The sequence below is a fragment of the Vitis riparia genome, chromosome 10 (assembly GCF_004353265.1).
Source record: "Vitis riparia cultivar Riparia Gloire de Montpellier isolate 1030 chromosome 10, EGFV_Vit.rip_1.0, whole genome shotgun sequence".
NCBI lineage: Eukaryota > Viridiplantae > Streptophyta > Magnoliopsida > Vitales > Vitaceae > Vitis > Vitis riparia.
Window position 1 is genome coordinate 16033007 of NC_048440.1, and position 12795 is coordinate 16045801.

General features: G+C 32.5%; 2 protein-coding genes across 3 annotated transcripts in view; one reads left to right on the forward strand and one right to left on the reverse strand.

Moving 5' to 3' along the window:
- The window catches only part of LOC117924400 (probable LRR receptor-like serine/threonine-protein kinase RFK1), a 44024-nt gene extending 42710 nt beyond the window's left edge, over nucleotides 1-1314 (reverse strand). The window contains exon 1 of one of the 2 annotated variants that reach the window (XM_034843040.1): nucleotides 1049-1314. In XM_034843040.1, coding sequence (XP_034698931.1) covers nucleotides 1049-1139 — 91 coding nt within the window. In that variant the 5' untranslated portion in view covers nucleotides 1140-1314. The remainder of the gene's footprint in view (nucleotides 1-1048) is intronic. The other variant, XM_034843039.1, reaches the window with a different exon arrangement.
- A 10269-nt stretch (nucleotides 1315-11583) lies between these two features.
- LOC117923147 (agamous-like MADS-box protein AGL62) lies at nucleotides 11584-12255 on the forward strand. Its single transcript, XM_034841388.1, has one exon. It carries the CDS (start codon nucleotides 11584-11586, stop codon nucleotides 12253-12255), a length of 672 nt encoding a protein of 223 aa, XP_034697279.1.
- Nucleotides 12256-12795: the final 540 nt, after the last annotated feature.

Genomic DNA, 12795 nt, shown 5'->3' on the forward strand with positions numbered 1-12795 from the left:
AAATGCAGAACATAATTGATGGATTCACCTATATGAGAGTAGAGGTGGGGCCGCTTCCTATGAGAACTTAGGCAGGTTCTCTAAAGCTCTCATGAATATCCAGGCAGGGCGCATGACCTATTTGTGCCAACCTGTTTTGTACAGCTCGTAATGTAGTTGAGAAAACCAATGTGGATAAAAGTCCCTTGAGTTTTTCAGGGAATTTTTCAGAGAGTATTTTCATACATCTATTTGGAAGAATTTATTCAAAAACCTGAGTTGTACACATCTCGCTTTCAGAGTGCACCTAAGGCGAGATCTGACTGTTGAATCCTGGAGGTAGACCACTAGTACCCTAGTGCACCGAGTTCGTCTTCGAGGATGGTGGGTCTATTTCAAGGGCAATGTTTGTCACACTTTACCCAATAAGTTTTTCTTTTTATTCATTCTGTTATTTGTTTGTGTCTTTTGGGCTAATATTTTGTTTCCATACCCTTAAACTCCAACAGATAAAACTATTTGATTAGTAGGCACTAGGCAGTTCACTATTTGTACTACACTTTCCTCCACCTAACAATCCTCCTTGCTCCAGATTCCACGGTTCTCTTCTCAATCCACCACAAAAGCAAGGACCGAGGGCATTCTAGTAATTTAGTTTCTGCTGCTCCGTAACCATAGATGAATCCAAGAAACCATGAGGTGTGAGGTAGAACATGACACCCCTAAAAGGTGAAAATGCCCTAATCCTCTGTTTGGTTGCCTAGAAAAGATAGGAAAATTCAAATTTTTAAAAAAGAAAAAAAAATTGTTCTCATCGCTTCACGTGGTTTGGTTTCCAATGAACCATTCCCTTTCCTTTTTCTGAAAACAAAAAACAACAGTCGTAGTACCTTTCCCTTTCTCTTTCCCCTTCCCCTCCCCTGTTCCCTCAGCAACAAAAGTAGAAAAAATCCAAAAGCTTCCTCAACCAACACAAACAATGAAAGCACAACAACACCCAAAACACACAATTCCTTGTTCCAATTGCCCCATTTTCAAGGCAACCAAACAAAGCCAGAAATGAGCGTACCTTCGCTTTGGGGCAGCTTGGAGTGAACAAAACCGCAGCAGGAAGTGAGTGCAAGAATAATCAAGTAAAGAACAACGTGGAATCCAACCATGATGTTTTGATACTGCAGACTATCGTTGGAGCGTGAAGTATCCAAGGAGTAGTTCAGTTCATAATCCAAGGAATACTTTAATTGGTTAGTGCAGAATGGTCAGCCTTCAGCCCGCAGCCGACAGAATGAAAAGTAATGTCAATCCATTGGTTGAGTTGATATGCACAGTTCTTCCAACGGAAATTACGAGTTTGGTTCCAATTTCCTAGCCAGCGTCCTTCGCCTAAAAATCTCAGCCTTCAAGCAGCTGGGTGACGTGTTCAAATAAAACAAAATTTGACAAAAGTAATTAACCTTTTGGTAATTATTTTTTAGAATAATTTTTTATTTTTTAAAATAAAAGAATTAAAAAATAATAACAACTAGACAACAGAAAATCTATTTTTTTTACTCTTAATAGCAAAAAAAAATGATATTTTTATAGAACATTTTTGAATTATTTTTATTTATTTTATGAGATTCTTTTTAAAATAATTATATAAATATAAAAAATAATTAAATATAAAATATTATATTAAAAATTATTTTTTAAATATATAAAACTCAATTCGTAGTTTTTAAAACCTATTATAAAAAGTTAAAAACTACTTTTTAAAACTATTAAACAAACCTAAGATATTTTTATAATATTTTTAACTTATTACTCAAAATCCATGATCTGCTATTAAGAGGGGGGAGTCATATTGTTTAATTTTTATTTAAATTTTAACATTAAGTTTAATTCTAGGTAATAAAAAACCAAAAATGCTAAAAATAATAAGAAAATAAGAATACTATTTACTTGAAAAAACTTAAATGGGAAAAATCACGAATATAAAAGAAGAAAAATTCACTATATCAAAAATTTGTACAAAAAGGAAAAATCGAGCAGCTATTACATACAACCCTTCAAAAAATCTCATAATTTTTTCTTCATCACATATATTGCATCACATCACGGCCTTTTCAGGTTAGACTAAATAGAATTTGGATCACAAAATTCAAACAATTAAAAATTTATTCATTTCAAATTATTTAATTTTTACATTAAAAAATTAAAAATAAATTTAAAATGACATGTAAAAAATTGATTGAAATTATATCTATTTTTTTTTTTATTCACTTTCTCTTCTTTTCTCGTGAGAATCATATTTTTTGACCAGTGATGCGTCCATGCAGTCGTGGAGCTACAGGTGTGATTAGTTTTTCAAGGAACCCGGATAAAACCTTGGTTGTAACTTAGAGACAATCATTCTTGATACCACGTGCTCAAATTAATATGACCCATTCAACTTTTGTACAAGCTCAGGGCAGTGAATTTGCTTATGGTCTTGAAAGATGGCCGTCAAACACTCCTAGTCCAGTCAGCTCTCTAACATTCAGTCACAAAGAAGACAAGATTAGACTAGTAGTTTCGGAGAATCTTTGGCAATCCATGATTTGTGATTGGGTTCTTCCATTCCAGGTTCAATCCGAAAGCGGAAAAAGCCTACCACTTGCGTATCAAACACTCCTAGTCCAGTCAGCTCTCTAACATTCAGTCACAAAGAAGACAAGATTAGACTAGTAGTTTCGGAGAATCTTTGGCAATCCATGATTTGTGATTGGGTTCTTCCATTCCAGGTTCAATCCGAAAGCGGAAAAAGCCTACCACTTGCGTATGTTGAAAATTCAACGTTCATAAACACAAGTTTTGTGAGGACTCCCACCTCATGTCCCACTTTTCCAATCGGGGGCATGACAACCACCCCGATCATTCCATCCGGACCATTGTCAGTTCCACTCGGTATCAGGCATAGAGAAGCTCTTGTCCAACAGGGTTGGGCAACATAAGGAGATCGAACTCCCTAAACTAATAGCATCGCACAATCAAGATTTCAAGACCTGCTGACATATGTAATTATTCACGTCTGACATGAGAATGGTTGATGGGATCTCTTCTAATCCTTAAGTTTATGTCAATTAATTACTACATATAACCCCATATCATCAATAGGTTGAAGGGACAGACGAGGGCACGATCTTAAACATCATGACACATCATCTGATGACACATGTCAACCGCCCAAAACTAATTGCCCTCTGCAAGACAATCATCATTATAAGGAAGGTCAAAGTAGTCAACACTATAGTGACATTCTCTTCAGTACTATAAAAACCTTCTTGAAGTACAAACAAAGTATGGGGGCGCATAGACTAGCATATTTGCTCTCTTGATTGAGGAGCTGAAACTATCTTTGTCTAACTTAAGTTTCAAAGGGGCGTGCTCGGATCACATATCCGAACATCCTTTTATGTAGGTAAGAAACTCACTCAGTCTCATCACCATTGGACAAAAGTTCTAAGAGGTACAACGTAAGAAAGAAGACTATCTAACCTCTATTAACTTAAACAAATCTAATTCCAGTTGGCTCCTACACCAACAAGTTTGACGGTTGACATCAACATTTTCTTGAGCCAATAGAGGAAGCAAGAGAACGACATGTGGGGACTTAGATGATTGATAATTGATAGTGACATGGCAAGGCGTGTGAGAACCTTAGAATGGGGTTAAGGTAGAGAAACGAGGGTTAAGTGAAAATTTTGGTAAAAACAACCTGGGTAGGACGGGGATGGAGCGTTTAAAATTAAACGAGGCGGGCAATGTCGATGGCATGGAGGATACCCACCCCGTCCGGACTCCGGCCCCATTTATTATTATTATTTTAATTACATTAAAAATAATATAATTTATGAATCTTATAATTTATTTTAATAACAAATAATTTTATTTATCATACGTGTTAAAAAAGAAAAAAAAATTAATATATATGTATACACATGTATATTTGTTTTCTAGGTTCAGTTTATTTTAGGTATTTATGGAGATCTTATGTCTTGGATCCATGGTGCTTGTACTTTGGTTTCGCTTTCTGGGTTTCCGTGGAGTTCTTGTGCTTCGAATGTGTAAGTCATGGTTTACTGCTTATAGATTTCATATTCACCAATATAAATATAGCCATCATGATCACAAATAAGGTTCTGAATTATTTTGCAGGTTTGGTCCAAATTACCAACAGTCAAATCCAATTTCTCCATATTTCCTTCTTTCTCCATGGCACTTCTTTGACCTACTAAAGCAATAATGGAAGATAAAGGCCTCGTATGGTTGGTATTTTTAAAAATTATTTTCAATTCTTTAGAATAAAAAATACTAAAAAATACGTTGAACAATGAAGTATTTTTTATTCTTCGTGTTTTTAGAGGCTTTGTTTTAAGAGAACAAAAAAAGGATGTTCTTTTTGTTTTTGCCACTATTTCGAGAACAAAAAAATAGGATGTTCTCAGTATTTTCAACCTAGAGTGTTCTTTGCATTCTCACCTCTTCTTTGCGGTTTGCACTATGAGTATCTCCACTAGCTCCATGGTTAGCTCTCTCTTCATTAACACATCTCCAAAAGAACTTTGTTGACACACCTTGGTATGTATTTTCGTTATTTTTAAATATTTTGAAGTTCTTTTAATTAGATCCAGTAAAATGAGGATGTTTTGCCATATCAAGTGGATTTTTTTACAAAAAAAAAAAAAAATTGTTAGATCCAAACAAAGTGTGTGGAAAGAATCATGTTGGCTACATGTCAATTTTATGATTTTTTTTTAATAATTTGAAGTAGCAAATTTGCTAGTGGTATATGTTTTATGTAGATCTAGGCTCATCAATTATATATTAGAATTTATATATATATTTGTTAACCGGTTGTCACGAGTGTTTATATGATGTATATTGTAATTGATAATGATTAAATATTACTTATAAATTGGATTTATAATTATAAAAGTGGGATGAACAAAAGACTCATATACTATGGGTTTGGACATGTGCGTCTTTTCATATCGAAAACAAGAAGAATAATGATTGCTAGTTTTATCATTGCCTATTATATTATATAAGCATATCTAATTAACTAATGAAAATAAATTAATACTAAAGAAACACACACAACATATTTCATTATTTTTAACCATTTTTCTATTATAGAAAGATTCGTACTGGTTGATTAGTATGATCCTCAACAAATAGTTACCAGATTACAACGTCCAATACTTATAACAAATCCTCAAAGTAGTCTTCTATTTATTGGTTATTATAGGTGTAGCATCATTGTTTATTTATTTTTATTATTTATCATCTTTTTTCTTCTTATTTTAATTATTGCTAAATGAATGTATATATTATCCAAAAAAATTATCATCTATAAACTCTTGAACTTGTATATATTATATTAAAATATGATATTGATGTCATAATATTTAGAGTATTTATTTGTATTAATATTAATTGTGTTAGTATACATATAATATTTATATATATTTTTTCTAATGAAAATATGTATTAGTATATATAATGCATTTATGATTAAAAAAAATTTTCAAAAATGATTGAAGGGTTTACCATATGTACAAATAAAAGTGTTAAAATCAAATATAGTTAGACATGTTTACAAAATAATCATTTGTTTAAAAAATTAAAACTTATGCAAATAAATTTCAAAATTTATTTTTTTAATTTTAATGAAGTATGAATCTAAAAATTATTTATATATTTACAATATCAAGTTAATTGAAGAAAATACTCAATTTAAAAACAACAACAACAACAACAACTTTCAAACAAGATTTTTGTTTTACTTGTTTTAAAAACCGTTTTTATTAACTTAAAAAATTTTTTTTCCTGCGAATAAAAACTATTTTTTAGAATTCAATTCTTAAATGCAATTTTGTTTTTAAAAATACTAAAAACTATTTTTCAGAATCATTTGTAAAAACACTTCCCAAATAGGCCTAAAGTTTTTTGTGTCTTAATTCTTTCTTTAGTTTTTGTTTCTAAAATACATGAAGGTTGGTTGCCAATAAAAATGAGTTATAATTAAAAAGGTTTGAAAAGTTTGATTTTTTTTTTCATGTAGATATTGTTAATAAAATGATGGAACCTGACTAATTTTCCTCTTTTGGTCTTGAGCAGTGGTGGGAAAACTTGCAAGAAGTTCAAAATCTTGGGTCTTGACACACAACACAAAAGGAAAGAAACAATGGATGTTTCATTGACCGATTTTTCTCTCTTTAGTCGCTTAGAAAAAGTGGGAAAAAGGAATAAATTGATATTTGGACTCAAAATAAAACAATTTTACTTTAAATTTCAATTAGGCCTAAGACCAAACTAAGTTTTGTTTTGGGCTAATACCAAACCAACCTTAAATGGTACAATTTGACTCACTTTTCTATTGAATTTTTGGTTGATTTAGTTTTTACTATATATAAATCAGCTTTATCAATATAATTGGTTTTTTGTCAAAAAAAAAAAAAACCAGTCGAATCAACTTGACTTTACTTATACCCTAAAACAAACATGTGGACATTACATTAACACAATACAATTATATTTTTATCAATAGTCATGACACTCTTCTATCTTGTCAATGGTGGTTTAATAGTAAATTAATTATAGTCGTATTAATTGAGGAGTAACTCAATACATGTTCTTATTTCCTAACTTCGAATTGAAAGAAGGAAAAACATCTCCTCTTGAACAAACAATAAAAAAAGAATCTTGTAAATGTTCAAGCATCAATTTAACATCATTAAAAAATTGTGTAAAGAGGCTTCCTCTAGCATGGTCCATGCCTCATAGTTTTATTAGAATAGTAGGTTATTTTAATTTTGTAATAATATTAAGAGTTTGTTATAGAATGTGTTATTCTCCTTTTTTTGTTGTTTTGCTATTTTGGTGAGCTAGAAGGTTCTTACAACATATTGTTTCCAGTCACTATAAGACGTTTTTGTCATTTCCGTTTGCAAATTAATAAATAGAATATTTTCTACAAAGCTTTGTTTTTCCTCTAACTCCTCTTTTCATAATAGGTTGTGGTATTCAACACAGACATCAATGGAGAGTGCACCTATACGATTGGTCACATGATGTCTAGTTTTCAATTTTAGATTGTACCTATATGATCAATCATGATTTGTCTTATTTCATCTTAAACCATATCTATACGATCGATCACATCATGTCCAATTTTGAGTTTAGACCATACTAGATCAGTCATGTCTTCTTTTAGTTTTAAACTACACCTATATGATTGATTACATCATGTCTTATTTCAATTTCAAATCACACCTATACAATTGGTCACATCATATCTTGTTTCATCTCAGACCACACCTATATGATCGGTCACATCATGTTTTGTCTTGAGTTTAAATCACACTTATACGACTAATCATGTTGTGTCTTATCTTCAATTTAGACCGCACCCATATGATTTTTCACGCCATGTCGAGTCCTTAATTTCAAATCGCACTTATACAATGAGCCACATCATGTCTATTCTTCAATATTAAACCACACTTATATGATCAGTCACATTACATCTAGTTTTTAGTTTAGACCACACCTATATCATCAATCACATCATGTCTCATTTTTAGTCCATACCACACCTATGCAATTATGTCATGTCTTATTTTTTCTTCAGATCACACTTATACGATCGATCATATCTTGTCCTTAGTTTAGGCCGCACCTATACAATCTGTTATGTTATATCTTATTTTGTCTTGTTTCATTTTAGACCGTACTTATATGATCAATCATGTCATATCTTGTCTTATTATTTTTTTCTTTGAACTACACCTATGCTATCGATCATGTTGTATCTTATTTTTAGTTTTGAGTTTGTTCGACTTCAAGCCATGTCTTTATCTTTTTAAGTATGTTCAACTTTGAGTCACATCTTTATGTTCCTAAGTTTGTTCGACCTTTTTTTATGTTTCTATTAGTGCCACACCCTAACTGTCTAGCCTTTTTACACTTTTTCATGTTGCCCCTGATTGTTCAACCATTTTTATGTTTCCTTTAGTGTCATGCCCTGACTATGTTACTTTTTTTATGTTTCTTTAAAGCCATGTCCTAGCTGTTCGACCTTCCTTCTATGTTTCTTTTAGAGTAGCATCCTAAATGTTTGACCTTTTTATACTTTTATTTTAGTGGCCTTAGGTTGTTTTCTCAACCACTAGTTTCATTTCTTTCCTTATTCATTTTCTTATGTACTCATTCACCCCTTTAGATAGCATGATAGTGCTTCACATAGACATTGTCATTATCCTCTTTATTAGCACCTAGTGGAGTATACAGATATTTCATCTTTCTCTTTGGTGACCCTTGAGCATATTTCATAATCCAAAAGAGTTCGTGCTATACCAGGGCAATTTTGGTGGTTTTTTTTTTTTTTGCTTCAACGAGGCTATTTCACCTCACTCATTACTCACACTTCCATCTTATTTTAGCATTTACATTCTTTTCACTCATGGACTTTATCGAAAAATGATATATTTATAGACTCTAAAATTAGTCTTAAGGCCTATTTTTGTTAAAATTTCAAGTCCACTTTTATTTATTCTTATTTTTCAGGCTCATTCCATTTAAACTTTGGCTCAATTTTTTTTAAGCTCATCTTCATACCCATTAAGAAGACTACATCCTAAATCTTCAAACAAAATTCTTAAAGACCTCATTTTTCCTTTCCTTTATCTCTCTCTCTCTTTCTCTCACACACACACACTTAATGACCTCTCTCTTACCCTTCGTTTTTTTTTTCTTTTTTTTTTCTCCATTTTCTTTTATATTTTTTCCCTTTCATCCTTCTTTTCTTTTTTTCTTTCTTTCTTCTTTTTTGTTTCCTTCTTCTTTATCACCAATCTGCTTACCTACATTATTGTCCCGATTGTGACACTGATTGCCACCACTCTTACTGGTTGCCATTCACAACTACCCATACACCATGCTATTGATGGCAAAATTCCCCTACTACAGTAGTCGTCACCAGTAACGGAATCTCGATCAACGCATAGTAGTAATTCCTCATTCCTCCTGCAAAAAGATGTCCTGACAGGATGTTCGGACACACTCTCCGATGGTTTTGTTAGCCATGGCTCAAGAGATCAAGCTATCAAGCTTTTTCAGGGATAGTTAACCTACCTTCCTCCTTGTGTGAAGACCCTTTTATATAGTGTCAGAAAGTATGGCCTCGCTGTGCTAGCGGGTCCCATCATCATGATTGTGGTTCATAAGTTGGCAAAGCAATCATGACATTTCTGGTGCCAGGTGGCGGTTGCCACTTCAATTATGACATTAAATATCAGGGATATGTTAGGCACTTTGATAAGATTTAGGAATATCTTGCCTCTTTAAATATCGGGAATGTGTCAGGCACTCTGATAAGATTTGGGAATATCCTGTCGAGCTTATCTTGCATTGAAGATGAGTGACAGTTCAGGAGACTTGGTCGTCAATATTATCTGAGTTTGCTTTTTGATTGTGGGCGGAAATGGATCCGACGAATCATGAGTATGTGACGAGCTAAGTTGTCCGGGGAATCTGAAATGGCGGCTGTTGATGTTCTCCGGGTACGCGCTATCAGAGTATCCGGACATGCCTGACCGGAGAAGTTGAATCGCCCTTTTCTCTCATCCGACAGCAGGCGCCGAATGTGAAATATCCGGAGAAGGTGGAACGTCGGCCGGATTAGGATGTGAGATATCCGGATGAGGTGGAACATCGGCCGGACAGAATTCTTATCCGGGTGGAATGAGCTATGCCGCGCGTCTTAAGGAGGAGAGAGCCACGTGACATTTTTTAGGGAGGATCCCACACATGCTATCATTATTCCTCTTTCTTTCATTCTCTATCTTTTCTCTCTCTCTCTCTTTCTCTTCTTTTCAACCATTTCCAAGACATGACTATTGTTGCCAAACCAATTTCCATGCTACACTCCATCACCACCATCAAATCACCATGTTGTCGTTCTTCCCCATCCTTAGATATTCAAAGTCTAGGTAATAATGTACTTAATCTATATAGTTCATGTTTATGGGTTTGTCTTTTTTTTTTTTTTTTTTTTTTTTTAACTTAGTTTGATTTATAAATGGACTTAAATATTGAAGTTTATTTGATATTTATTTATTTATTGGGCCTTTAGTTTAGCTTCAACTTTTATTTTGTTTATTTGTTTATTTGTTTTTGTTTTTTTTTTGTGTTTACGTTTTAGGTTGTTGATTTGTGTGATTTCAGCCTTATAGACTATTGATTTGGGCTTCTTTGGATGTTGCTGTGGGCTTAGTCATTTGATTAAACTACATGACTTGTAGAACTTTATTTTGTATGAGTATGATTGCTGAGAGGAGCACACGTGGAGGCCTAGATTTGTTTGCTTGAAGGCTAAGGTGGTGTTTGTATTTTTACTAAATTCTAAATAGAACCTTAATGCATAATAGTGAAATATTAGATTGTTTGTTTTTATAGTATTTTATTTCTATTAAGTATTAAAAAGTAAAGAAAAATTAATATATTATTTTTTCTATTTAGTAAAAAGTTTATAATAAGTCATAAAAAAGTAGAAAAACAAACAATCTAAATTTTGAAAACAAATTGCTTTTAGCAAAAAGCCAAAAAAACAAACACCACTTAAGCCTCTACCTATAAGAGAAGAAGCTTTTGGTGGGAGAAATAAGGGCAAACCCGAAACCCTTTTTTCTCTAAAATAAAGTTGAAACCTTTTTTTTCTTTAAAATAAATTTGAAACATTTTTTTGAAAAAAAATTAATAAAAACATGAAACCCTTTTTAAAATAAAACTGGAAAACATTTTTTTAATAAATTTGAAAAATCCTTTTTAATAATAATAAAAAATATATATATAAATCATATCTTTTATAAATTTGAAAACCTTTTTAAAACTAAACAAAGATTTTTTTCTAATAGTTTTAAATAAGTTTGAAATCATTTTTTTATAAAATTAAAATAACTTGCAAAGTACTTTTTAATAATAATAATAAAAAAAACCTTTTGTTGAACAATAAGATAAAAATATTCTTTAAAAAAGTTATTTTTTTCATAAAATTAAATAAAAATAATTTTTTTGGTAAACAAACAAAAGAAAACTTGAAATAACTTTATGCAAATGAATTATTTATTTTTAATTCATCTGTAATTGCAAAGCTATTTTTTTTTAATAAAATTTAAATTAAATTTGTTTTGATTATTAATATAAATTAAATGCACACTTTTAAAAAAAAAGAAAAAGAAAATAAAAATCATTTTTAAAAACAATTGAAATTATTTATCTAAATAAGTTTTTTCTTTTTAAACTATTGCTAAAATTAACTTATTAGTGTTGGTTTAGATACATATTTTATTTTTTATTTTTATAAAAAATAATTTTGACTTCTATATTGGATAAAAAAATATAGTAACTTTTATTTAAAAATTATGAACCTAATTATTTTAAAATTCTAAAATTTTAAAATTAGATTTTGACAACTTTCTATATTTAGAAATAGTAACTAGTTTTTACAAAATCTTTTTTGGAAGATATGGTAACAAATGCCAGCTATAAATTCATCATCAAGGACGGAAGTAGAGTTCAATAATGGAAGTTGCAAACGTAAACTCTCGGAAGAACATGGGGAGACAGAAGATCGAAATAAGAAAAATTGAGAAGAAAAACTCCTTGTTGGTCACCTTCTCCAAGCGTCGAACTGGTCTCTTCAAGAAGGCCGGCGAGCTCTGCGTTCTGTGCGGTGTTGAGGCCGCCGTCATCGTCTTCTCTCCGGGCGGGAGGGCCTTCGTCTTCGGTCACCCCACCGCGGACGCTGTCATCGATCGTTTCCTCGGGAGCGACACCGGCACCATCTCACGTGCGGTTGTTCCAGCGGAACAAGTGGTGCATGGGCAGGTTCAGAGGCAATACTTGGAGCCTGTGGGGAGGGCGGAAGTGAAGAAGGAGGAGGATGGGTTTTGGTGGGACGCGCCCATTGAGAACATGGGGTTGAATGAACTGGAGCAGTTCAAGGGTTCCCTTGAGAAGCTGCGGAAGAAGGTGGCGGATCGAGTGGAGGAGATGACCTTGATGATGGTGATGGAAAGCGAGAGCGGTGCCGGTCCTTCGTCCACTACCATGGTTGAATATGCAGCGCCACCCCAGGAGTATAATTCTTCTGCTGTTCTCCATGCCCGTGATTTGGCTGCTCATAGTCATAGCCAAGCTGTTCCTCAGGGTTTCGATTTTGGGTTCGGTTTCGATGAGCCCCGTTTCTGGTGATCACACGTCACTACGATACTACTACATTCCTTTGATTTTTTTCTTCCCAAGATTTAGGGCATATAGAAGTATAGAAGCTGGTCCTTATTATATTTTTAATGACACTTTTCTCTGTAATTAGATGATATGTACGTTGCAATTTGTGGTTGCTGGGTCTTTGGCTAAACAAGCTATGGACAAATTATCAATAAAACATTACCTCCCCTTCAATCTCTATCCGTGTTTTGTGTTTTTTTTATCTTTAAAAATAAAAAATAATATTTTTCCAAATTTTTTTCCTAGGCAAATTGATTACAAATTAAGTGAGAAAATAGAATATATGTGATAAAATAGAATATCAACCAAGATCCATGTCAGTTGAACTAAAAATGTAAACTCTTCTTTGCCATTGATATATGTCATATGATGGCCTTGCTTTGGGAGGGATAGGGTAGAATCTTATGATTTTTCCAAAACATATACCAAAAATGTAAATAGAGAAAAATGGCCCAGTATTCACTAGAATGGAATGTATGTTGAACACTGAAGTTAATATTTTCC